The sequence below is a fragment of the Colletotrichum gloeosporioides genome (assembly GCF_011800055.1).
Source record: "Colletotrichum gloeosporioides strain Lc1 chromosome Unknown consensus_65, whole genome shotgun sequence".
NCBI classification, from domain to species: Eukaryota; Fungi; Ascomycota; class Sordariomycetes; order Glomerellales; family Glomerellaceae; genus Colletotrichum; species Colletotrichum gloeosporioides.
The window spans coordinates 334060-359693 of NW_025544710.1; the positions used below are offsets into that span (position 1 = coordinate 334060).

At 55.6% G+C, this 25634-nt stretch overlaps 11 protein-coding genes across 11 annotated transcripts; 4 read left to right on the plus strand and 7 right to left on the minus strand.

The window, feature by feature from the left end:
• Positions 1-1322: 1322 nt before the first annotated feature.
• Positions 1323-3322, plus strand: GCG54_00012364 (Sugar transporter STL1; the record flags this gene model as incomplete). The annotated part of the gene is made up of 7 exons (XM_045412242.1): positions 1323-1402; positions 1504-1895; positions 1946-2072; positions 2123-2363; positions 2413-2587; positions 2636-2794; positions 2850-3322. The coding sequence occupies 7 exons, from the start codon at positions 1323-1325 to the stop codon at positions 3320-3322; spliced, it is 1647 nt and encodes a 548-aa protein (XP_045261277.1).
• A 1397-nt stretch (positions 3323-4719) lies between these two features.
• On the minus strand, positions 4720-5427 carry GCG54_00012365 (uncharacterized protein; the record flags this gene model as incomplete). Its single annotated transcript, XM_045412243.1, has 2 exons — positions 4720-5113; positions 5180-5427. 2 exons carry the CDS (start codon positions 5425-5427, stop codon positions 4720-4722), a joined length of 642 nt encoding a protein of 213 aa, XP_045261278.1.
• A 2231-nt stretch (positions 5428-7658) lies between these two features.
• On the minus strand, positions 7659-8660 carry GCG54_00012366 (Lipase 2; the record flags this gene model as incomplete). The annotated part of the gene is made up of 1 exon (XM_045412244.1): positions 7659-8660. The coding sequence occupies one exon, from the start codon at positions 8658-8660 to the stop codon at positions 7659-7661; it is 1002 nt and encodes a 333-aa protein (XP_045261279.1).
• A 25-nt stretch (positions 8661-8685) lies between these two features.
• Positions 8686-11218, minus strand: GCG54_00012367 (ATP synthase subunit d; the record flags this gene model as incomplete). Its single annotated transcript, XM_045412245.1, has 5 exons — positions 8686-8859; positions 9302-9388; positions 9445-9840; positions 10549-10893; positions 10979-11218. The coding sequence occupies 5 exons, from the start codon at positions 11216-11218 to the stop codon at positions 8686-8688; spliced, it is 1242 nt and encodes a 413-aa protein (XP_045261280.1).
• Positions 11219-12202: 984 nt separating this feature from the next.
• On the minus strand, positions 12203-12770 carry GCG54_00012368 (60S ribosomal protein L14-B; the record flags this gene model as incomplete). The annotated part of the gene is made up of 2 exons (XM_045412246.1): positions 12203-12517; positions 12642-12770. 2 exons carry the CDS (start codon positions 12768-12770, stop codon positions 12203-12205), a joined length of 444 nt encoding a protein of 147 aa, XP_045261281.1.
• A 948-nt stretch (positions 12771-13718) lies between these two features.
• Positions 13719-14214, minus strand: GCG54_00012369 (uncharacterized protein; the record flags this gene model as incomplete). Its single annotated transcript, XM_045412247.1, has 4 exons — positions 13719-13817; positions 13867-13938; positions 13988-14028; positions 14079-14214. The coding sequence occupies 4 exons, from the start codon at positions 14212-14214 to the stop codon at positions 13719-13721; spliced, it is 348 nt and encodes a 115-aa protein (XP_045261282.1).
• Positions 14215-15260: 1046 nt separating this feature from the next.
• On the plus strand, positions 15261-15852 carry GCG54_00012370 (uncharacterized protein; the record flags this gene model as incomplete). Its single annotated transcript, XM_045412248.1, has 3 exons — positions 15261-15272; positions 15333-15665; positions 15760-15852. 3 exons carry the CDS (start codon positions 15261-15263, stop codon positions 15850-15852), a joined length of 438 nt encoding a protein of 145 aa, XP_045261283.1.
• A 1017-nt stretch (positions 15853-16869) lies between these two features.
• Positions 16870-20667, plus strand: GCG54_00012371 (uncharacterized protein; the record flags this gene model as incomplete). Its single annotated transcript, XM_045412249.1, has 3 exons — positions 16870-17785; positions 17891-19866; positions 20020-20667. 3 exons carry the CDS (start codon positions 16870-16872, stop codon positions 20665-20667), a joined length of 3540 nt encoding a protein of 1179 aa, XP_045261284.1.
• A 770-nt stretch (positions 20668-21437) lies between these two features.
• On the minus strand, positions 21438-21965 carry GCG54_00012372 (NADH-ubiquinone oxidoreductase 10.5 kDa subunit; the record flags this gene model as incomplete). Its single annotated transcript, XM_045412250.1, has 4 exons — positions 21438-21496; positions 21554-21586; positions 21664-21770; positions 21880-21965. 4 exons carry the CDS (start codon positions 21963-21965, stop codon positions 21438-21440), a joined length of 285 nt encoding a protein of 94 aa, XP_045261285.1.
• A 691-nt stretch (positions 21966-22656) lies between these two features.
• Positions 22657-23472, plus strand: GCG54_00012373 (putative mitochondrial pyruvate carrier 2; the record flags this gene model as incomplete). Its single annotated transcript, XM_045412251.1, has 4 exons — positions 22657-22883; positions 22949-22964; positions 23133-23269; positions 23328-23472. 4 exons carry the CDS (start codon positions 22657-22659, stop codon positions 23470-23472), a joined length of 525 nt encoding a protein of 174 aa, XP_045261286.1.
• Positions 23473-24240: 768 nt separating this feature from the next.
• On the minus strand, positions 24241-25614 carry GCG54_00012374 (uncharacterized protein; the record flags this gene model as incomplete). Its single annotated transcript, XM_045412252.1, has 1 exon — positions 24241-25614. The coding sequence occupies one exon, from the start codon at positions 25612-25614 to the stop codon at positions 24241-24243; it is 1374 nt and encodes a 457-aa protein (XP_045261287.1).
• Positions 25615-25634: the final 20 nt, after the last annotated feature.

The window sequence follows — 25634 nt, forward strand, 5'->3', positions numbered from 1 at the left end:
GAACGACATCAGACTGACAGCAGCGTGGAGTCCCCGCATCAACTTCTAGATGCCCATTCGGACCGACCTGGTGGTTTTTTGTCCCTTCCCCGTTTACCCACCGACAGACGCAGTTGTCTCCCCCCACGGGAGCAATGCGAAGATGTGGGCGACCTACGTATCTGACAGCCTGACTAAGTGCTCCCCAACGCCACGCCAGAATGTGACAAAGGACAAAGGGCCAGTCGCCATCGCGGGGCCTGGATTAAGCTTCGACAACAACGATGGCCCCGGCACCCGTTTCAGAGCCGCGGCGGGGCCAACACGACGTCATCGCGCGCTAGTTCCGCCATTCACGACCAAGGAAGCCGGCACCAGAGTGGATTCCCACGACGGAATTGACGACGTTTGTCGCTCTGTTTTCTCGCTGTTGCTGACTCTTTCTCTCGTCGCCTTGCCTTGGTTTCCCGCCCGGGTCGTGGCGATCATGTATGCGGGGAGCAGACCGAACACCATAACGCTCCTAGTGACAACACCGCCCTAACACTTCAGCTAACTCCAGCCAGCGTGCTAGCCCGCCCACCCCTGCTCTCAACTGCCCCCTACGGTTCGCACCCCTGCACCCGTTCAATCACCGTCATCAGAGAGGTCAAGTGGCAGGACGTCGATCGATACACTGAAGCTTATTAGGAAGAGTTTTCTCTCTCTAGACCGCTAAAAGAAGAAACCGGTATTCCAGAAAGGTGTAAAATGGATAGAAAAGAATTAAAAGAAAGAAAGAAAAGAAGGGCCCGGTATTCAAAGCCGAATCGCTGTCACCACGGTCCTCCACTCCCCTGAACCCGGCAACCTGCACCCCAGATCCAGCATGGCCACACCTGATTCGGCCCGTCCTAATGAGCGCCAAAACCAGCGGGCAGGTCTGGAGCGAGGCAAGGTACCAGGCGCACGTACGCCGGCTACGTACCCCCATCACCGCCGCCGCACCATGACGATGACATCGTCTGTTATCCACACTTGTACCCCCATCATGGGCGAGAATGTGCGACAGATTGAGCGGCGTGTCCGGGGCTTACGCCGGCCGTTGCAAATGCGGCTGCGGATACGGAATGGCTCCGAGCGGGTAGGTAGATTGATGCGCGAAGATCTCTTGGCTATATAGATCTGTGTAACGCCGCCCTCCCTTCTCGTGATGGAGGTATCGGTCTGTTCAGGGCCTGCGATATTCGGCACCTTGCAATCACCATCGACTCACATCTCCATCTTCCGAAAATCGAGTCTACTTACATCCTTCCGCTCGTACTTCTCGACACTCATACTCATCACCAAACCCATCAGTCACCATGGGTTACTTCGGCCTCAAGGGCGGCTGGCTCACCTTCTGGGTGACGGTCGCCTGCGCAACAGACATGACACTCTTCGGGTACGCATTGAAACCCCCAACCCTCCTCCTCCCCGCCACTCACCCCCAAACACCGTCCAATCACACGCAAGAAAAAAGCTAACATGCCACCCCCCACAAAGCTACGACCAAGGCGTCTTCGGCGGCGTGATCGTGACCGACGACTTCCTGCAGACGATGGGCATTGTCGGCAACGACAAGCTCCAGAGCACGGTGACGGCCATCTACGACATTGGCTGCTTCCTCGGCGCGATATCCACCATATGGATCGGCGAGCGGCTCGGGCGCAAGAACACCGTGCTCGTCGGCACCACCATCATGTCCATCGGCGCCATCCTCCAGATCGCGGCCTTCAACTACGCCACCATGATGACCGGCCGCGTGATCGCCGGCATCGGCAACGGCATCAACACCTCGACGGCGCCGGTGTGGCAGGGCGAGACGAGCAAGGCCAGCTGGCGCGGAAAGTTGATTGTCATTGAGATGATTATGAACATCTTTGGGTTTTCTTTGAGTAAGTTGGATGTGTGATTGCTTGAGGAGCGGTTGATACTGACGAGGCAGGCAACTGGGTCACCTTCGGCTTCTCGTATCTCACCGGCTCCGTGACGTGGAGGTTCCCCCTGGCCTTCCAGTTCATCTTCATCTTTATCCTCTTCGGCACCGTCCCATGGCTTCCTGAGTCTCCTCGGTAAGTTCACACTTAGACATTGATCATGTCTTCAGACTAACAATCCCCAGCTGGCTCCTCGCAAAGGGTCGCGTTGCTGAGGCAGAGCAAATTCTTGCAGACCTGGAAGACCGCCCTGTCGACGACGCCTACATACAGACACAGTCCAAGGATATCCAGTGGGCTGTCGAGTACGAGCGCGAGAACACCGTCCCCTGGTCCGATCTTCTCCGCGGTAAGACTGGCGAGACTGCCGGCACCGGAACGCTCCGTCGCATCATCCTCGGCATGGGCACCCAAGCCATGCAACAGGTAAGACACACTCTTCACAATGCGTGTATTAAGGCTGACCATCTTCAAGCTTGGCGGCATCAATGTCACGAGCTACTACCTCCCGACCGTCCTCATCCAGTCCGTCGGTCTCGACAACAAGACTGCCCGACTCCTCGCTGCGTGCAACTCTGTCAGCTACTTCCTGTTCAGCTTGATCGGCATCCCGAACGTTGAGAGATGGGGTCGCAGGAAGATGATGATGTGTACGTCCCCCCTCTTATCACAACAGTGAGCGAAGCTGACCAAAACAGACGCCGCCGCCGGCCAATTTGTCTGCTACCTCGTCATCACAATCTGCATCCGCCACACCGAACTCGGAAGCCTCTCCGCCGAAACGCAAGGCCAATGGGCCAAGGCCTCCATCGCCTTCTTCTTCCTCTACTACGTCTTCTTCGGCATCGGCTGGCAAGGTTCGTCCTCTCCCCCATCCTCCATCCCCAATCACCATACTAACTCCGTCCCAAGGTGTCCCCTGGCTGTACCCCACCGAGATCAACTCCCTCTCGATGCGCACAAAGGGCGCGGCCCTCGGCACGGCGACAAACTGGATCGTCAACTTCATGGTTGTCGAGATCACGCCCCCGGGCATCTCCACCCTCGGCTGGAAGTTCTACATCATCTGGACCGTCTTCAACTTCTCCTTCGTCCCCATCGTCTACCTCTTCTACCCGGAGACCGCCGACCGCACCCTCGAGGACGTCGACCGCTTCTTCGCCGAGAACCACGAGGTCCTCGTCTTCCGCAACCCGGACGCCACCTCGTCGAAGCGCCCGCTCAAGTACGTCGCGCAGGAGGAGGACCAGATCGCCAAGAGAAACAGCGGCGTCGTGCCCGGCGAGGTCGAGGATATGCTGCGCAGACGGGGCGCCGCGGGCGTGGAGAAGAAGGGCGAGGCGGACGAGGAGATGGCGTTTGGGGAGCACCAAGAGAGGAGGTGAGGTGCGGGTGGGTTGATGATTATGAGCCATGTTTTAGCATTATGATACCTCAAGAATCTGCATTTGATTATTTACTTCAACCTTGGTCTTTGGTACATGTAATTGAGCTTTCCAAGCACTGTCATAGGTCATCAGACCTGAAATTATGTCCCGAGGTTTTGCATAAAGGACACACTTTGGAGAAACAGGGACAGATCAGTAATGATTTCAAACCCATATATGATATTGTGCGAATCATGGCATGGTCCTTCTGCAAAGCCCATGGTGAGAATTGACCATACTCCATGAAGCGAAACCCCTGGAGGAAGGCATCAAGACCCGGGCGACCGACAGCACCCTTCCATGGACTCGCCGTCATCCGGCGTCACATTTGTTTTCGCAAGAACTCCAAGAACTCCTAACATGCCAAAGGTAGTAAAGCCCCCAGTCCATTTCCGGCGAGAATCAGCCAGCTTCGACAGCATGCTTCCAGAAGCCGCCGAAGCCATCCGAAGTAATAAGACTCAATCAACTAAGAGGTCACCGCCACCCTTCTAGCTCAAATAAACATAGCAATGTCCAAGACCCTGTCTAACTAACACGCACAAGCCCTTCCAGCATCGCACAACACAAAAAGATCAATCAACGCTCATCCTGTCCACGCCAGCCAACCCACGCAGACAAGCCAAAAAGTTGCGCCGAGGGGGAATCGAACCCCCGGCTCCCCGACGCTGCTCGATGGCAACGGAGAATTTTACCACTAAACCATCGGCGCTGATGGAACATCCAATGAGATGCTTGCCTCTTGCCGTCGGTGGGCGGCATATGTTCGGTGGGAATGAGGGAATTTTCGTCATGTCATTTTGGTGTGTTGGTGTTGCGGAAATTTGGTGCGTGGACAACGGCTGCATGAGAAAAAACCCTGCAGGTGGGCACATGTGGCTGGCTGGCTGGTGGTGGGGGCTGAGGAATGTGGGGTGTTGTGGTTGCACCGACCCCTGCGCCATGGACTTGGCGGGCTGGCTTTATTCTGACATCCTTCATTGTTTTGCTGGGAATTGACTGTTCTTTGCTCTTAGTCGTGGAAGGTAGGACGGTGGTCTGTCCCCTTGTTTCTGGGTATGAAGACCGGCTCACAAAGGGCTTTTGTTACTGACAAAGACACACTGACTTCAATCAATCGTGACAGACACGAGGGCCTCAATGTGTGAGAGAACTTTAGCATTCGTAGCAATCCGAGCCTCAAGTCTACGATAGAAGCGTCCAACCATCTCAAACGTATCGTTGGCAAATACCAAAAACACCTCGTTTCGTTCCCCTCCAAATCCAACCTAGACCCAAGCCAAATCCCATCTACCAAGATAAGAAAACCTGAACCCAAGTCGCATGTTCAAAAGCATCCATCATCATCATGCCCTTCAACCAACCGTGTCAGCAAGCACCTGCAGGACGGCGCGCAGAGCGTCGCGGTCGCGCTGGGACTGGGCCTCCATGTCATTCATGCGGGCCTGCTGCTGGACAGCCACCTCGGTGAGGTGCATCACCTGGCCGCTGATGCTGTTGAGCTGCGTGGTCATGGCGGCCTGGTTGCGGACGAGCTGCGCGACGGTCTGCTGCTGCTCGGCGAGGTCGCGCTGGAGCTGCGCGGCGGGGACGGGGGAGCCGCTGTTGGAAGCAGCGGAGTCGTCGTCGCTGTCCGACTCAGCGCCGCCGGCAGCTTTAGCCTTCTGGCGCTTGAGCCAGCGGGAGTCGTGGAACCGCTTGACGTACTCATCGACGTCGGTGCCGCACATGACCTTATGGGCAGCGGCGCTATTCTGTGTCAGTTTTTATTTCTTGTGGGATACAGACGGGGGAAGGAGGCGGGTGAGCACGAACCGGTTGGCCATGAGCTGCTCGCACGACTTGCGGAGGATGTCGACGCGGGCGTCGCGGGTGACGGCGGCCTTGAAGTCGTCGGACTTGTAGACACGCAGGCAGTTGTCGCGGAGGGAGCGGTACTCGGCGAACTTCTCCCGGCGAGCGGCGGCCTGCTCCGGGGTCTGCGAGGCCTGGTAGGCCCGGGTGCGGACGGTGTTGGGATTGGTGGAGTAGGAGCCTCCCTTCTTGCGGGCGTCGCCGGGCATCGTGGTGGTTGTAGTGTGGATGCGCTTCTGAGTATTCGTGTGGTGTTTGTTCGCTTCGTTTGTGAAGGGCTTGTGGGTGTTTGTGAGGAATACCCGATGGTGATTGTTGTGGTGGAGGGAAGGTGGGTGGGATGTGAGGGTGAGTGTTTACTTTTTTGAATACCGCGGCTGAGTTCTGTAGAGCTGGGCAGGCGCACTTGATCACTTGGTTGAGGAAGGAGCGGCTGTGATTCAGCACTTGCCGGTTGTGCCTGCTGTGAGTTGAGGTGAAGCACAGCAGCCGCAGGCACCCCTTTGTGACCGCACCAGCTGGGACCTAACTAGAGCTGCTTTGATGGTGATTTCTGGCGAAGCACGGAAATTCCCCAACTCTTATAGCTATGATGATTGTTGTTTCATGAGTGCTATCTACCTTATCTCATAGCATTGGTCCCATTGGGGAGGACATGTGGGATGTGATCCCACTGCGGGCGAAATGGGATGCCATGATATCGTGAGCAATTTGCATGGGATATAGCTGAACATCACCTATTCATATTCGCTTGGATCCTCGCTTCAGTCATGTTATGCTTCCTCGCCGATATCGTTCACCTCGTGGAACATCGAGACGGCTAGACTTGCTTCACTGCACTCCATTCCTGACTCCTCTTGCCCTCTTTCTTGACTAACTTCGGCAATGATGCATGATTCAATAGGAGTGACCGAAATGCCGCCACCTGTCTCCAAAGGAGTCGAGCCTTCTCAGGAGCTACTCGTGAATCTTAGGCTCTCACTCTTCCACACCGTTCCCATTGACCAATGCTGAAGGATACCTGTCGGCAGAGTCTACGAGTCCACGGACTCTGTAAGGAACAGGATGATTCTCGCCGCACTTTTCCTGACGTTTTTCTGCCCGTGCGGGCTTCATGGTTGTGAGCATCGGGTTACAACCCACAATGACCTTGCAGCTGATCATCACAATCTGAGCCAGACTTCTCCAAGACTGGCTCCTATTGAGGAAGCGATCACGCACGCCGAAATGAGACGTCTGACCGTATAAGTATGTGATCTTTGCGGGGAACGGGACCATGAGAGATCTGCGCAACATGATGAGTAAGCTCAAGATTAAATCTCAAAAACGCCTTGTTGTCAATAATCCTGGGGTCTCTTATGGAGGTGATGCGATTGTTGTGCTATCTCGTAATTGTTCAGTGGCGATGCTTTTCCCGTGGTCCTCCTCAGGGAACGAATTGGCACGCAGGTCATGGGAGCTTTTGGTCTCAAGATGACCTACAGGCTCCCATCAGACGAAGCAGACTACTCAATAACGCTACTTACCTACGTCAGCTTGAGGCATCTTCACTGGTGCTGTGGATCTTTGAAGGCATCTTCTGACATCGCACTGATCTAGGCCTGGAGAGCCACGGTTTGGGGAAAGGGGGGAACAGCTTGACGCCTGCAAAGAGAACACTCTGTGTAGCAATCACTGCTGCCATATGACGGCTATTTGTATCACTTTGGCGTTGTTCAATCAGGAGCCATCGGGAAAAGCCAGACTTGACGGCTGGCTCGGCCTGATTTAGACGCCGGCATTTATGTAAGACGGGACTTGTCGTGCCTTTCCTCGTTTGCATCAACGAGCATCTAGGACATTGAATTTGAAAAGATTTCAGACCTATGAAGACGAAGTTCAGTGGCGATGGTAGTGCGGCGTTGAGCTGCTCTGCTATCTAGCTGCCTGACACCTGTACTGCTGCAAGTCTGTCTGGCTGGTGGCTTTACTAATGTTTCGACAGGAACATAAATCTGATTAACTTCACATTCAGACTTGAGTAGCAACGAATGTGATAGACTACAATATTGCAAGTATTGGAAAGCGTTGCAGCGTTGGATACAATGCTGGGTGACTAGGCAATTTCAAGATGTTATCAATTGAATAACATCAAAAAGACACTTGAAAAATCGTCCACAACCACACCATCATTTTATTGGTGTTAAAACAAAAGAAATCTACTCCAAAGTTGTCTGAAATACAGCTCGATAATTATTCATGGCATATCTATAGGTTGTGGTCGATAATTCATGTCGACGGCCCCGGGCGACGTCAACCTGACTGGCCCCACACAACATCCAGACACAACAACCACGACTCAGACACACATCGCACATCACACACGAGCGATTGCAACAGCATAGTAGTAAATTTTCAATGAATCCTCAATTAATACCTTCAGAATACTATGAACTTCTCATCACTCCCCCAAAACCCACTTCACCCCCTTCACCATCCCCTCCTCCGCCCTTCTCGCCCCCTCCAGCCCAGGCGCCTTCACCCAAAACGTATGCGGCCACCCCTCCACAACCTCAACCTCAACCTCGACCCCCGCCTCCCTCATCAACATCGCATAACAAACCCCATCCCCATACAGCGTATCGTTACTACAAACCTGCACCCAGACCCTTGGCATCCCCATCCCCCGCAATTCCTCGACCCCAACCTCCAACGGCAACCTCTCCAACCCGTCCCGCGGCACACTCCTCTTAAACACCGGCAACAACGTCGTCTCGAACGCGGGCGTGGCCGTGGTATACGCCCCCCTCAACCCCTCCGGCACAAACCCCACCGACGTGCCCCCGTCCGAGGTGACCGGGCACCGCAGCACCACACCCTGCACACTCCCCCGCGGCACAACCTGTGAGACCGCAGCGGCAAGCTGTCCGCCGCTGCTGCTCCCGACCACAACGACCCTCGCCTCGGGGACCAGTGCCCTGACGTACGTGAACGCATCCACCGCGTCGCGCACGCAGGTCGCAGCAGGGACGCCGGGCATGAGCCGGTACCCGACGGAGTACACCTCCGCCGCGGGCAGGCCGTCGACGATCCAGCGGCACGAGAGCTCCTCGCTGTCCGCCTCGCCCACGCAGAGCCCGCCGCCGTGGAAGTAGACCACCGCCACGCCCGGGTTCTCATTCTGCGGGTTCGAGAAGCGGAGGATGGGGATCGGGAAGGCGTCCAGCGTTGAGGGGGCCGTTAGGTGGGCTTTGGAGATGCGGGCGAGGTGGTGAAGCGGTCCCGAGGGCGCGAGCATATCTGCGGTGGTGCGGCGGCGTTCTTCTGCGTAGATGGGCTGGCGGTCAAGAGGAGAGGCGTAGGTTTGCTTGGGCGCTCTGAGGTTGGCTGCTTCTTCGTGCTGGAGCCATTCTGGGTCGAGGGGAGGTGGCTGCTTGAGGATCAGATGAGAGAGGGAGTCCATGTTGGAGATGAGGTAGCAATTAGTTTCAACAATGCTGGAGAAGATCAATCACAGAGGAAGGTTGAGCAGGGACACGATGAGGGACCATGCACTTTATGAGCTGGATGAGGCCGGCGGAGTGGGGTCGGTGTCCGGGTTGTTGATGGCGCGGTGTCCCGCTTAGCCGGGAGTAGTGCCGGAAGTGGACGGAACGTCCAGCCTTGCCCGGTGCATTGCGGTGAGGTTTTGCACCTCATGAAAAGGACCTGGCCATCTCCTGAGCCATTTCCGAGATTACCGCCGTTATCTGAGATCGAATAATCCAACCCGACGCGGCAGCGAAGCTCAACGTCAGTTACCGCCGAGCAAGCCTGAAAACTCCGAGGGCAAAAATCAGCCGTGACATCCGAGTCGCTTGCTGGAAAAATATGCACTGCATAGCAAAGAAGACATCAGGCAGCGCGGAGTACAACATGGTACACAAGGTCGATATTAGTGTCCTCTGGGTTGATTCCGTCCCCTTGGACCGATCGCCTATCTACAATGCTAGAGTACACAAAGGGAAGCGTGGGGCGAATGCGTCTATAGCACAGAGAGATCGCCGAACTTCTCCTGCAGAGGGTGTTAGCTCCGTCACTCGCGACAACTTGGATTGACCGTACCTTGTATCCCGGTACGGACCAGCGGCCCTTGGAAACGAGCTGGGAGGTCTTCTCGTCGATCGAGGGCTCGGCGGCGGAGACTTCGTCCTGTAATCCTCATCAGCATCCCTCTCTCGTCCCGCATCTCCCGCGGGTGCACATACGACAGTGAGGTCCTCGAAGGGACGGGCGGTCTCGATGTTGGCGAGGGTCTTCTCGAGGTCCTTGAGCTCGAGGTCGACCTTGTCCTTGGTGGCCTCGGCGTTCTTCACGGCCTCAACCTCGAAGGCCTCGATGGCCTTGACCTGGCGGGCGACGTCGTAGCTGGCGGGCTTGAAGGCAGTGAAGCGCTTCTCGATCTCGTCGATGACGGCCTGGTTCTTGAGGACGGAGCGGTAGTGGGCGAAGTCGACGGTCGTGGGGAGCTCGGAGAGGGTCTGGACCTTGCGGCGGGCGTCCTCGTTGCGCTTCTTGAAGGCCTGGAGGGAGGCGACGGTCTGGCCGCGGAGGCCGAGGGAGGTCGTGACCTTGGCCCAGTCGAGCTTCAGAGCTGCGCTTCGCTGGAGGGAGAAATTAGCTCAGGGTTTCCCTTTAGCGGCTCGGAGATGCGGGTGCGGTGCGCGGGGTTTCAATTGGAGGGCGAGGGCAGGAATTGCATCAATCGGCGACTGGGTATCGGTCGGGTTCGATGGGGGATACGTACTGCGGCCATTTTGGAGGATGTGTTGAGGGTTCGGGGGAGTGGAGAGGGAGTTGCGTCGTCGTGAGAATGCTTGATTGACTTTGCCGAACGGAGAGGCAGAGAAAGAGCCGGGATGAACTGGGTCACACTTTAGATCACGTGATACGCGCACGGCTGCGAAAGCTGGTTGGGCGGGAGCGAACGGGTCGTGGTGGGGCAAAGCTTCCACTACGAATTCGATTTGCAGGATGCGATCGAGGGGTAAGGCAAGGAAGGCAGAGCTGGAGGTTGCAGTATCGAAATTCTCCATTATTCAGAACAACCTCAATTGGACAAGGATGTGCATCACAGACAGCTTCGCGTATCACGTCACAGGAATTGACATCATTTAGGCAACGGACAGTTCGTCAATTATCATGACCTCTCATTGCGCACGAGACTTTTCGGAGTCAACTCCCTGGGAATTGTACATGCCAACCCATATCCGTCCTTTTTGTGTGTTTGCCGCGTCGAGAATTCGAGAAAGAGATGTTGTTTTCACCCGCAGTGGATGTCGCTAGATGCTCAATGCCATAATCGAGTTGACAATGTCGTTGTCGTTCTCCTTCAGGGCCTTGATGGCCTTCTTCCGGCTGACGTTGGCCTGGGTCATGACGAGCTCGATGTCCTTGTCCTCAATGCCCTCGGCGTCAACCTCCTCGCCGTCATCCTCCTCCTCCTCCTCCTTCTTGGCATCAGCCTCGGCGGCCTTGCTGGGCTCAGCGTGGCTGTGGCCGGCGTGGTCGTGCTCACCACCGGCAGCGGCGAGCTGCTGGGCGGCAGCCTGCTGGGCGGTGGCGTTGAGGTCCTCGATCTTGGCCTCACCGAAGACGATGTAGGTGTTGCTGTTGGGGGACTTGTAGACCTCGGGGTTGTTGATGACGAAGAGGATCTGTGTCGGACGTGGGTCAGCCTTGTCTACCCCTCCAACGATCGCACCACCCCTCATTCCCTCTCTCGACAAGGTCTCAACTTACGTTCTTCGGGCGGCGCAGGGTGACGCGGGTGATGCCCTGCACTCTCGTCAGGTGCAGCTTCTCGAGGGCCTTGCGGGCCTTCTTCTCGTTGCGGGAGTGGACGACAGCGGTGGAGCCGGAGGGAAGGCCCTCAGCATCCTCGCCCTCAACCTCGGAGTCGGAGCTCTCGTCCTCGTGCTCCTCGACGGAGACCTTCTTGGTCTCGTCATCGGGAAGCTCTTCAACGCGGGGGTTGGCCATTTTTTCGACTGCAAACGATGGTGTTCTGGTCAGCTGCGGGGAGTTCTTGCAATTTTTCTGAGTTGGGTAGCGTGGGTGGTGGTGGTGGTGGTGGGAGCTAGGATCGCGCAAACGGGGAAGCTTGATTTGGCGAGCGAGCTGCTACGTTGTGTGGGAAAAAGGGAAATTGGGCCGTTTCTCTTCGCACAAAATTGTGCGCAACGGTCGCGGGTCGCTCCAACATGATTTTGACGCAAAATTCGAGACGCAGACGGGCAGCACTCACCAAAGTTTAGAACGAGGGATCCTCAACTCGACGTGGGGTGAATTGTTCGGTGGCTTTGTGGTTTGCAGGAAAGATCGTAGAGAAATTCTAGGGTTAGCCGAACACCCTCTGGATCGCAGTGACTAAAGCGGGGTTACGTAAGCAGACCACTCCCCTCATGGCGTCCAGATTCCCCAGATGCAGATGCGTGGAACTACGATGCAAGGCCGCAGTACATGAATGACATTCTGGTAACTCTGGGCATTCATTCTCACAAGGCTGAAGTCGCAAGAAATGCAGACAAATGGATCTAGACGCGTGCACGCGTGTTTTGGGGGTTGATGTCTTGGCCGCGGGAGAGGCACGTCAAAATAGTGTCAAGATGATGATTTACAGTCGTCTCCGAACGAATAAAACAACTTTTTACTCCGTGTCCCCGTCACATGCCAACCAGTCTATTTGTATGATCTTGATTGTGCCATGAATTCATTTTTGTGTCTCTGAATTTCCGTATTTGACGCCGGTCATCACGATTGATGATGATGAATGTGACATACAGCCCTTCCAGTTACGGAGCAAAAGAGAAGTGCAGCAACCCAATGCTGCAATGGAGATGCAGACCAAACCGGATTTCCCATGCTGTCACGCTCTAAACCAGCCCCGTAATCTTCAAAGTCAACCCTCCCTTTTCGACAGAATTCCCCAATCGCAAGGTATGTGTCGTGTGTGAATTATCCATCTTACGCGGCGGCCTTGACCTTGACGAGCTCCTTGCGCTGCTCGAAGCGGCGCTGCTTCTTGAGGCGCAGGACCTTGAAGCGGTCGAAGTCGGACAGGTTCTTTCTTCGCTCAATCTGGGTGCTGCGCTTGAACCAGTTGGTCTCCTTCCACTTCTGGTCGATCTCGGACTTCTCCCAGAACTTCTTGACGGTGCCGGTGCGGGCGCCGCGGGGCAGGTTCTCAACCTTGAGGGAAGACAGGAGGGCGTTGGAGAGGGAGATGGGTTGGCGGGGGACGGCGAGCTTGGGGTCTGAGGAGGGACCGTCGACCAGAGCCTGTATGCACACAGAGTCAATTTCCATTTCATTCCTGATTCCCGACGTCTTCCACCACCAAATCCCAAGACTGCAAACTCGAGGCCTGATCGTTCGTCGCCGGGGGGAGAGGGATTCAACGTACGCGCTTGTGGTCGATGATCTCGACGATGGTCGCGAGGCGGCCGGCGTAAGGGCCGTTGCCCTGGAGAAGGACGACGCGGCCGACCTCGACCAGTCGCCACTTGGAACCCTCGATGGTAGCGTCACCCATTTTGCTGGTCGGTCTAGATGTCGGGAAGATGCGGTGTCAGAAGAGGTTTCCTTTTCCTGTCGGGGAGTGCGATCGAGAAGTTGGGATGTTGTTGGAGGTTGTCTTTTGTCTGGGGGGAAAAGGAGGGGCGCGCGTCGACTTACCAGACGTCAAAGATGTGCTGCTATGGTTAGTGGTGTAGTCCTGATGAGGTTCCGCTCGCGGTCGCAATTTTTCTGTTTTGGCGTGTGCGAAGCAAATTTGAGCCCTAACCTATCTATGGTGGTTTTTTGCCGGGTGGCCCGAGCTCGGCGGTGGCTTGGTTTTGCCGAGCCGACAATCACCCGGCCCAATGTGGTCTAGGTGGGCGGTCAGCAGGGTCGGTGATTTCCTGCCGTGCTCCACTGACGACAGCAGTTTTTATTGCTTCGACGCGCGCGCAGTACATTTTCTTCCTCTCTCCCATACATCACTGCAACAGCTTCGAGCTGGGAATGAGTACAGCTCGAAGAGTATGCAAGACATAAGCAACGCGGCAAGCGTTTCGTTAAAGGTATGTTTACATTTCTGTCCTCACCAAACCTGCACTTCCCTGGAATGATGAGAAAAATTTGCGATTGATTTCACTCGGTGGCCCTCTTTCGCCGGAGCGGCTATACCGTTTGAATACATGATATTCAATTCTTACATATTCTGACCTCCTACCCATTGCTCACTCTTGATTGTCTGGCTTTCTTGAGAAGCACGTTGCTAATTCTGCATCAGGTACCAGTAATACATTTCAATGCAAGCAAAATACATCGTATTCTTAAACAACACTCATCGTGCCTCACTTTGCGCCATGTGACATGTGTAGGTTTCCAATGCCTTGTGATGATTCTGGTTCGTTCGATTGCAGCTATCAAGTCGTAATGCTCATGTTCCTAATGCCCTGCCAACGCCTTGAGAAAATTCTGTTCCTCCAACTTTTTACGCCTTGCCCTTGCGCCTCAGCTCCTCTTCCTCCTCAGCCTGGATCTGGGCGTCGATCTTGGCACCTCGGGATGGCTCGTTGCCATGGTCCTTGGCCTGGTTGTGGTTAGTGGTGATCAACGACGTAAGGGGCGAACGAACGTACGGGCAGCGTGGGGTCAATCTTGCCCAGACGAACCTCTCGGGTATCATCATTGTCGTCCTCCTTGTCCTTCTTCTGAAATATTGTTAGCGCCCGCTGGATACTTTGCATGCACTCCACATACCTCCTCGGCCGCAAGTCTGTTGGCAATAGATCTCTCGTCCTCTGCGATGGTGTTAGCAGTGTCTAAAATTTTGACCGGAGTCAGAACATACTGGAGTCAGTGGCCTGGTGAGAGTTCTCCTTGCCCTCCTCGAAGCGCTCAGCGTTATCAAGCTCCTCGTTCTTGTGGTTTCTCTGGTCACCAGCCTCGTAAACGCCACTGGTGCCAACCTTGGAGTCGCCGGCCATTTTGATGGTTTGGTAAGGTGTGCGGTGAAGGTGCGGGTGTTTTTCTTTTCTTGATGGATAGTCTGAGAGTAACAGATTGCGAATGATGAATAGAATACAGATTGGGGTTGTGAAGAGCAGTTTGGTTGTTGCAGGCTTGCTCTTCCTATATACGGACACTTTGGTGAGGCGTTCTTGCTTGACTAGACACCCCACCAGTTACTTCATCTGCATCTACGTCATGACGTCTTCAGCGCCGATTCTCAGCTCAGACAGGCGCAAAGCTCCCTCCTACGTCATGCAGCTGTCATCTTCTCCGCAGAACGCCTTGACGGAATCGTTTCTGCCCAAACCACATGGGAAAATCGGCGATGCAACCGGAAGGGACAATAGAGTCGGGACTGCGGTCGCGGCCCCAGGATTTCAGCGCTACCGTTGCTTTGTTGAGCGTACCTGGGCGGTCTCGGTCTGATTTGCCTGGTTCGTCGCGTGCTTCAAACGACTACCCCTGCAAATAAAATCTTCAGATCTTAGATACGAAAGCTTGTGAAGGGGCGGTTCCTCCCGATTACTTGCATTCGATCCCAACATCGACATTGGGATTCGAGATGTTCTTTGCTGCCCGTAGATCATCCCGCACAAGGCAATAATGGTCACATGCTGCTCCAGTGAAAACTGTGCGTGAGATAGGTAAGTGCTCGCTACGCCTGACAGGCCTGCCGTCGCAATTCCAGCATTGATGACGAGACCCAGCATGAGGGGAATTTGAGGCTCTGATTTTGACATCGTCTCCCGCCAGGCCTGGGTCCAGGTGCATGAGCCACCAGCGGGTGCAGCTCCCAGCGCCGTCGCCAGGGGTAAGCGCGACAGAAACCCCGCCGTGCGTCAATTCGGCATTGGCGTCCAGACCTGAGCGGGCGACCGGGATGACGTAACTTCGTGGGAGCTCTGGGAGCTCCACTGCCGACTTCATCGCATCCAGCTGCACGCCGCACCGCGCAAACAGCAACAGCTGATTCCGAAAAAACAACACCATCACCCCCAAACTCTCCATCAGCCCCGCCAAAATGTTCCGCTTCGTGAGTAGAAACCACCCCCAATTGATTGGCACTGTGGCAAGCAGCTAATACCCCGCGCAGCACAAGACCCTCGACATCGTCACCCTCTTCCACAAGGCGAGCTCCCCCGCCTCTGTGAGGGCCGCCAACATCCTCAAGCAGGTCTCCGCCAACGCCGCCGCTGGCGCGACCGAGGACCAGGCTAGCGACCACAGCGTCCAGACGAACCCCAAGAAGTCCCGCGCCGAGTTCGAGCTCAACATCACCGAGGAGAACCCCACCGCCGACCAAGTCAAGACCATCCTGGAATACGTCGGAAAGAGCAAGCTGTCGTCCATCATCCAGGGCGCCTCGACCGAACAGGAGGCCCTGAAGAAGTTCCAACAAAATGCCGAGACCTTCCAGAGACCTGTGGTATGTGCTTCCCTTTGGCTTAGGTGCCTGTCGTGGATCTCCGAGAGGGCGCCTTGCCTGCTGTTGAACATACGTAGCTGATTGAGACATGCAGATTGTGGACTGGAACAACGGGAAGGCTGTCGCTGGCGACAATGAATCTGAGATTCTCAAGATGCTCAATGCCTTGAACAGCAGCAAGAGCTGAGAGACAAGTGCTCTTTAGAAGCTAGGCAGCGCCTTTGTCACCCCTGTATAATGAAATACCATAACCCAATGCAACTCTAGTAGTAGTTGAATGATGAACACAACCCTTCGGCAACAAATCTGTCACAATTTACCTGTCTCAATGTTTTTCAGTTGCAACGTAGATCTCAAAGTTCGAATGCTTTCATCATAGTGTAATTCAGACGGAGGGTGGGCACCTGGGGTGATTGGATCTGATCTGCCACTCTTGATGTTGGCCCTGTTGTATTGAAATTGCTGCTGGCTTGGAAATGGGATGGACAGAATCAGGGTACACTCCAGCAAAGGCGTCAGCGAGAAAGGAGACTGACCTACATGTTGTCTTTGACTTGCTGCTTCCTTGGTTTCCAAGCACTGCCTTGGTTTACTTGTGAGGTAGGTGGTGAGGAAGCAGAGATGCCTCTTCACCACCTCCTTGATCATGTCCTTGCCGTTATTGCTGTTGTCCCTGCTGTTGCCACTGTTGTCCCTATCATCCTTGTCGTCCTCGCTGCCCTTCATGCGGTCCTGCATCTCCTCGACGATCAGAATCTTTAGGCAGAAATTTTGTTCACGCTTGCTTGTACTGCAACTCCAGGCTGGAAGGCTCTTTCCACCAGCTCCTTCCTGTGCTTGCTCCTGCCGCCTCTCCACCACCCTGCCTCCTCCTACCTCCTACCTCCTACCTGGTGCCTCCTGCTGCTCACATCCTGCCTCGCAACGCGCTCGCTAGCTCCCATAGTACCACAATACCAGGCAATTTCTTCCTCCTCATCACAACAATCCTCTCTCCATCCCATCCAACACTCCTCTTTCCCCCTCCTCCATCTCACGACTTTGGCGTCATCGCAACCTTCCCTCGCGATCGCCATCATCCCATTTGCCCCCATTGACACCGTCTCTTCTTTCCATTCCATCCGCAAATCCACACCTTTGCAGAGTTCAGCTTGAGTAGGCCTCTGTCAACCGCACCTTCACTTTCAGACCGCGTCTCTGCATCATGGCTCATCCGCCTTTCCACAGATACGGTGGCCATCACCCGAACCGACGACACCAGTCGGCGGGCGGCAACGATCGCCATGGGCGTGGTCCGTTCAATCGTCAACGAGACTTCCAAAACCTTGTCGGCGGAAGTCAGGTCCCTTTACCCTATCACCCTGGTCCCCCGCCTCTGCCCCAGCCCCAGTCGCAACCCTATCACGCGGTTGGCGACTTTGAGAGCATTTGGTATCCTTATGGCGTGCCATCCTCTTATTCCATGGTCGCTGGCCAGGATGGCCTCCCTCCGAAGCTGTACACGGAGAATCACCTTCCCGAGTCCTTCTACACTGCCAACAAGCCCGGCAGGGCGATCTTCAGCACCAACGGTGGCAATACCCAACCTCGCTGCATAGAATCTGCCATCTTTGACTCCGATCGCCAACTGCCACTGTGGAGCGCTGAGGAGATTCAGAAGAATGCCAATTCAATTCGCAAGAAGTTCTGGGAGCACATGAAGGAAATGGCTCGGCCAATATGCTGGGAAGACATGTGCGACTACTTTGATTGCTTCGACATTTACTATCATGGCGCCCTCAACATCTTCAATCTCCTTCATCATCTGTGGCATGAGAACCAAGACCTGAAGAAGGAGACCTACCGCCAGATCGCCCTGGAAGTCGGTATTTGGTGCGATCGCTGGCTCGACAGAGGCAATAACAAGCAGAGGCTCCTGGGCTTCCAAAACTGGGGCAACATCAACAGCCTCTTCAGTGCAGACGACCAAGTCGGAAATCTTGACCCTATGCAGACCGAGATCATGCAGAACGCCTTGATCCATCGACATGCTCAGCTTCGCCGCAACCCTGGACTCTCTCCCACAGGTTTCCCTTGGAATCAGTTGATTGCCCATGGAGCCAGTATTCAAGACTGGTTGTGTAAGTCTTCTAAATCATTTCTTTCCTTATTTTTTCCATCAGAATTCTCCTTGTCCTATTTCAACTCATTTGTTGTTGTTTCACGATGAACTAACATATTTTCAGATGACCAGCCCATCGCCGACAGCCACAACGGCCTTCACACCACTTCGCCAGGGTCATACGCTAGACCCGTCGGCCAGAACAGCCTCGATAGTATCCCAGAGCACCCGCAACCTCCCCGAGGATACCGAGCGCCTGTGGTTGCCATCGGAACAAGCTCGAACAATGTGGTCTCTCAGCCCCCATCTCAGCCCCAATCTCGGCCCCAAGCTGCTCCGGCATCTACGCTGGAGGAAGAGCCCAAGGGCTGGGAAAGAGTTCCAGGTAGGAAGACAATGCATGGCCCAGTCCTCCGTCGATCTCCCACCAAAGGAGACTCTCGCAAGAACAGCACTAAGATTGCGTCTCCTGACCAAATCTCCGAAAGCAAGTCGATGGAGCCTTCGCCGGAAACAGAGACACAGTCCAAGCCGCCATCTGAGGAAGTGCTCCCGGACGAATCTTCGGGCGACGTTGAAACTACTCAGAGCACAAGGTCGCGTGGCAAAACCATCACGGTCAACCTGCCGACCACGCCGAAGAAAAAGGGCCCTCAGGGTTCTGGGCCATCCACTCCCCAGGCAAAGGTTACGTCTCCCTCTGCGCTGCAGTCAGCGAAGAAAACTTCGCCTCCAGCAAGCAACTCTTCCGAAGCCAAGACAGTCCCGCCTTCAAGCACGCCAAAGCAACTTGAGAAAACCATTCCCTCCCCAACCACAACAAAGAGCTCCTCGAAAACTTCTACTCCGTATAGTCAAGTTTACAACGACGACAACGCCAACAACGTCGAGTTAGTTGAGTACCCCGAGCGCTCTCACCCTACGACGACGAAGACGCAGGAAGACATGAAGAAGGAGATCGCTGGTCGTAAGTTGGATTCCATCTTCGACACAATGGCTTCAAGTAACCAGAAAGCCTCCTCAACAGCTGAGCAGCCTCTGACTGCTGTCGAGGACACTGACCCGAAGCCAAAGCCTAAGAGCAAGAGCAAGAAGAAGAAGAACAAGAAGAAGAAGGCTGCTGCTGTGCCTACTACGCCGCCTCCCACCACCTTTACGATCGATGAGGATGAGGAAGTCATCACTCTGACGCAGAACTACAGAAAGGAGGACACACCTAGTACTCTAACGGAGTACCTTGCCCGGGGCCTGCGATCTATCGAAAACTACGAGCCTGCTGAGGTCAACCCCGTTCCCACTGTTGAAGATCATCATCCGAAGCAAGATGCTCCGCCTGCTGACTCGCCTGCTGACCCGCCTGCCACCACCTCGCCTCCCGCTACCTTCACGATCGATGAGGATGAGGAAGTCATCACTCTGACGCAGAACTACAGAAAGGAGGACACACCTAGTACTCTAACGGAGTACCTTGCCCGGGGCCTGCGATCTATCGAAAACTACGAGCCTGCTGAGGTCAACCCCGTTCCTACTGTCGAAGATCATCATCCGAAGCAAGATACTCCGCCTACGGACCGGTCTGCTACCCCGCCTGCCACTACCTTCACGATCGATGAAGACGAGGATATCATCACTCTCACGCAGAACTACAAAAAGGAGGACGCACCTCAGACTCTGACGGAGTACCTTGCCCGGGGTCTGCGATCTATTGAGAATTACGAGCCTACTGAGGTCAAACACGCTCCCACCGTCGACCATCATCCGAAGCAAGATGCAACCCAGAGCTCGATAGAACAACTTGCGGAGGATTTGGCTTCGATCAAAATCACACAGCCTGCTCAAAATGACGAGCAAGATGCTTCAGACACACAGACAGAGCCAACCGGAAACTCTGCCAAGCCCGCCTGCAAAGGCTTCCGCGCTGGCGCTGGCGGCTCCCTTCGCTTGGCGAAGACTCGGAGCAAAAACGTCAAGAGCTTGAGCTTTGTTGGCCAGATGGAAGCCGCCCATGGCACGAACCAGCCTCTTGACCCGGCGCCCCTGACTGACGCAAGCTGTAGCACCGCCAATGATGGCGACTCAAGCAACGGGTCTCAAGGCAATGTCTTGACACCTGCGACGCCTCTTTCCGCAAGGGAGACCAAGCTCAAAGAAAGGAATCCCATGGGGACATCGCTCAAGGAGACCCTATCCAAGGAGACCTCTCCCAAGGGGACTTCGCCCAAGGAGACTTCGCCCAACGAGACTTCGGCTTAGGAAGCCGCGTCCAAGGAGCGCACACCCAAGGAACATGGAGCACGCGTCGATTCTACCCCGAAATCTGGTCTCAATCCTCGTGCCAACGAGTTCTTGTCTCCTCGTGGCCCTGCGGTGCGCAGTCCGTCAGCAGCCCCGCTGAAGAAAGCACCGATCCCTCTGGTCCCTCCTTTCAAGGTGTCTGGTCGGCATAAGCGCAGCCCGAATCCCTCGTCAGGTGCCACATCACGCACGGTTACACCTGGTGGCACACCCACAAAGGCCTCAAACGACGCCGCCGAGGCTCCCAAGAACGTTCCCAGCCATGTTGGGGATGTTGCTAAGAGCAGCGCGGACGAGCAGAAGAATAACGTCGCCCCCGTCACCAACAGTTCGACTGCTAATAAGAACAGCGAAGACCATGGCGGTGAGCAGAAGAAGCGGACATTCGGTAATAAGGTTACCCGGGCTAAGAGCCATCCGCAGCAGACTGACAACAAGCCAGGGCCCAGCAAGAACTTCTCCTCGTCTAAAAAGCCAAAGGTTCAAGGCGAGAACTCTTCTCAGGCCCCATCTAGATCTACCTCGGCGCTGCCCCCCACCGCGACCTGGGCCAGTAAGCGTCCGTCGGGAATCTCGGGCTCTAAGGAGGATGGCGAACAGAAGTGAAGGAACAGAATGTTTTGGAGGAAAAGATTGCAACGTTGTCGCCTTCATTTGCCGAAAAGATTCGGTTTATGTCTAGAGTAGCAAGAAGTAGCAGGGTAGATTTGCTGTCATTTGGACGGGCAATCAAGATTGATGTCATGAAATGCAGTGGTAGTGCGATGTCAGTGCTATGTCTGTTTCTGTGACTTGTCTCCCAAGTAATGAGCCCAGTGTGCGCCGAGAGGAATGAACAATACCAGATCTCTCTTCTGCGACCTAGAAGATTGCAGAGGAAAGTACTTGCCCTGTGGCCAAAGCCTCCGTCAATCACCTTGACTAGCCAAGGAAACATCGGTCTCAGAATTGCCAAAAGGTGAGGAGTTTCGGCGGAGTTGTGAATGGGTTCGGAGCGCTGAGGTAGCCTAGCTGCATGAAGGGACGGTCTTGTACCAGAGCCCGCGGAGCACACCGCCGCGTTCTCCAACAACCCTCTGCAAGGTACTCACAACGACGGCGAAGTGTTCCCGGATTGTCCGCCGCGGGGAGGACATGCGACGAAGAACATTGCGACCTCGCGAGTCTGAGAAACACCCGCCAACTAATCCGCCGAAATTGCCGGCACATTCAAAGTGCAGTCTGAATCTGGGCAGCACACCAATCGCATCGCAAAAGGTCCCTTTCGACGTCGAGATAGATCGTATTCTCCCAACACGGTGATGGTACATAAACTTCTTTTCTTCCTCATTGACCTTCTTTCTCCTTACCAAGCGAGGCCCCCCGTCTTGGCTCTCTTATGCGCTGCCCTTGACCAGGCCGGAAACCGTCTCCTCGATCTGCTTGTCCGACAAACCTGCGCTCTGTTAGCTCCCAACTCTCCGAATTGGGCATGCAGAAAGTCACTACTCACCCTCCAAGGATTGGCTCTTCTCAACACCGAACTCTGTATCGCGCAGCAACATCTCGTCAGCAAATCTATCTTTCTTCCATCGTCGATCCCGGGGGGAGGGCAGTCCTAACCGTATCTCGCGTAGATCTTGGGTAGCGTTCCGGCGGCCTCGCGGATGAGGATCGGGGTCTGGGGGTTGTGCTTCTTCATCGTGGGGTACGTCCTCGTCAGGAAAGAGCTGTCGCGCGGTGCCTCGTTAGCAATTGATGCCGCAATGGCAGGCCAGGCCAGGCCGGGCCGGGCCGGGCGTGCCCGCCTCGACGGGCGACGGGGAGGAGGAAACTTACCGGGTCGCGGCGCTGTGCTCGCCGGTCTGGCAGAAGAGGAAGCGCACCTCCTTGAGGGCCTTGCCGAAGGCGTACTTGGTCGACATCGTGGTAGGCGTTTGGCGCTGACGGTGGTGAGGTTCGTCGGTGGAGGGTGCGGCCGTCGGGTGGTAAGGACAATTGGGGTCGATTTGATTGGGGAGCTCGAGGATTGAAGTTGACGAGATGCCGCCGTTAAAGTGGGTACCGTGCACAACTATTCCGGGTCCCGAACTTTATGCCGATAGCCGTCTTGTGCAGATGCACAAGTCAGCCCCCGCCGATGTAGGCGCCCCCCACCAAATGAGCGCTCGCCAATTTGCTCGTCGCACTCGAAGCATGGGTGGTCAGTGCTCCCCTTCCCCAATGTCAACTTTTTTTTCTGGACGTTGTCCCCGCTTAAGTCCGGTTGACGGGCTTCCCTTTGCGCCCGGGCGCGCGTGGGCTCTGTGCCACAGGGACGGATACCGTCCCCTACCAGCTGGCCCTGCGCAAACGCACCGCTATTAGCTGCCAAAAAAAGCTGCAGTGTCTGTCCCGCTCTGCGCCTTGGCCGGACCTCCTCCCAATCAATCGCCATCCCTCAACGAACTTTCCGGGTTTATCTCAACCTTGACTCAACCTCGCATCCCAATTCCCTCCGCCGCCGAGCCCGAATCTCCCCTCCCTTCCGAACGAACCCAGCTCCCGTCCTCGACAGGGAACGTAACGAATCGCCGGCAGCAGCTTCGTCTCGATCGAATTTCACCCGGAATCAAGATGGCCCCGGCAAACAACTTCTTCAAGGCGGCGCGCCCCGTCCTCCGCCAGCAGCCCTTCGCCAGCGCCCCGATCCGCAACGCCTTCCGCACCTCCCAGTTCCGCGCCCAGTTCCGCGAGAGCTCCAAGAGGTGGCAGAGCTCGACCGCCTCCGCCGAGGGCGCCCAGCAGAGCTGGTTCAAGCGCATGTGGGACAGCCCCGTCGGCCTCAAGACGGTGCACTTCTGGTGAGTTTCCCTGCCTGTCGCTACAAATCGTGGCTGGGAAGAGATGCTGATATGTGATGGTGCAGGGCTCCTGTTATGAAGGTACGATCTCCCCCTGCCGCGCTGCGTCGAGGACCCCGCGAATTCTGTATTACATCCCTTGCGATGCCGCCCGCCCGCGATGTCGGAGCTTGAGTCTGCGCTCATGATGGACGGATGATACGGACACATGATGATGATGGTGCTGGATGCTAACTGCGATTGATACAGTGGGCTCTCGTCCTCGCCGGTGTCGCCGACTTTGCCCGTCCCGCCGAGAAGCTCTCCCTCACCCAGAACGCCGCCCTGACGGCCACCGGTATCATCTGGACCCGCTGGTGCTTGATCATCAAGCCCAAGAACTACCTGTACGTGCCTGTGTCTGTCCCGAGCTTGTCCGGAGCCGGTACTAACTGGTTTGTCCAGCCTCGCCGCTGTCAACTTCTTCCTCGGTATCGTCGGTGTCGTGCAGGTCTCCCGCATCCTGCTCTGGCAATCTTCCCAGAAGAAGAGCGCCGGCGAGGTCGCTCAGGAGATCAAGGAGGACGCCAAGGAGGCTGTCAAGGCATAGACGGGCTACATGGCTCGGTGAAGTGGGGTTGGAGGGGAAGTAGGAGGAGGGATACGGCGACCTGTGCAGCTTGGCCTGGCTGAGGTCTGGCTAGCTGTTGTAGAGTTCCGGTAATACCACAATGAGCGTGGGGACGAAGCATGAGGGGTTCACCTGCTGCGGCAGCTGCCCCTATGTGTTTTGAGTACATCGACAAGGTCTTCGGATCTGGGTTGTAGACTAAACCTTTCTTCTATTTCATTCATCGGGATCTTACACGGCCCAAGATATGCACCATTGTAGCCTGAGGGAAAGATTTGCCTGTCTCGCAAATGAGAGGATTACTGCGGTGCGCTGATCCATGGCAGACCAGTGCGGAAGATGATGGACGGCGACTCGGTCCCATCTGTGTTAGCTGTGAGTAAGTCATGGAGCCGGAGTGTCAATCATCGCAGTACCTGGCTACTACCATCCGTCTAGCAAAAGGGAAGTTTGGTCACAGAAGGCGCTGTCATCACGGCGCCAAGCTTACTAACGCTGATCGAGGCCATTTGTAAGAGAGCATGCCATGCACGAATTGTAGCAGGTTTTTCATCTCGGGCAATCGGCTGCGATGTTTTTGGGGACAAATGAAATAAATTTCACAAAACTAAAAGAGTGTTCCGACAAAATACTATCTGCGTTGCAGGCCAGATCAACCTGAACGTTCCTCCGAGGCCCTACCCACATACATACTTGTTGACATCTCCAAACACCAGCCTCGTGTGTCACTTCATTCCACATGCCACCTCACTCATCATCATCCTCCGGGATATCATCCTCCTGCGTATCGCCCGAGCCTTCAACTCTCCGACCCCGAGAACGTACACTGAGACCGGTGCTTCGCGAGTGCTCAGAACCCACGCTGCGTTGTGAGCCGGTCGAATGTAGGTGGAGACTGCTAGTGAGGGCAGTCATCTCATTGATCCGGTCAAAGGTGGCGAAGAGCGAATACCTGGGTCCTTCCTGCTTCGGTCCGAACACTTCGGGCTGGATGAACCACTGATGTATAAGGCTCATCCCCTCCCGCATGTGCGCGCCGTATGACCAGTCCCAGGGAGTCCAGCCTGCGAAATCGTTCAGGCTATCCCAGTCGTATAGCTCAATGGGGTGGAGGGGATGAGGCAGCTTCGAGATGTTGAGATGGTTCTGGTGATCTTTGAGCGTGGACTTTGCCCATATGGTCAGGTCCCACAGGTAGGTGTATTCGAAGTCGACCTGGACGGCTTGCGGGTGCTTGAGGATCTTGCCGTTGCGGCGGAGGGTGATGACGTAGTTGCGTGCCTCGGGACCTTCGTGCTCGACATGGTATCGCTTGTGGACAACGCAACCGTGGATGATCTGCTTCATAAGCTCGAGGCGGGTCTGCTTGTCGAGGTGAACCTCCCGGTCCAGGTCGGCGTGAGGGCGTATCTTGCGCAGCGGGAGGAGGCCATCGCGTTCGTGGCGAAGGCAGACGGACTCAATAGAAGGGCCTTGGACGTCCTCTCTAAGGACAGCGCCAACATACCTGCTGGGGGGCTTGCCGGGGTCATTGTCAGGGAAGTGCTGAATAACCCAGTTTCCATAGTACTCCGGGGCGATGTGAGACGGGCCGGTGAGCTTGACTTTGTCATCCGCTGCCGACTTTCCTTTCTGGTGGAGACGCCGGTAGATGCCGGCGAGTTGACTGAAACCCGAGTCGGCCAGATAGACCGAAGACATGACTGGAGCAAATGGAAGCGCAAGCGTATTGTAGAGCTTGTGGTCGAAGACTTCAGCCACGATGGTGTCGCCCTTGTCAACTTGTTCGCCGTTGTCGTCGTGGATGTGGGGTGGCTTCACGACTTGGCAAACCAGAAGAAGAGGCCCTTGAGGAGCGTCCGTGGCGGAATCTCTCGTGAGCTTCAGGACTTTGACAGTCAGCTCCTCTCCTTTGATCTTCTGGCCAGGAGGCCGGGGCTTGTAGCTGCTTGGATGGGCGATGCTCGACTTGGAGAGTTGGTCTTGTTTCTCGTCGCCCAGCCATCCGTACTTCGGTCCTCCATAAGGCGCAGTCGGATGATTGTGAGGAAGCAGCTTCAGCGTCGCCCCGACGGCATACGGTGCGAGAGGGTCGCTGGATCCCGAGTTCTCAAGAGACATGGTGAGAGAGAGCAAGTGCG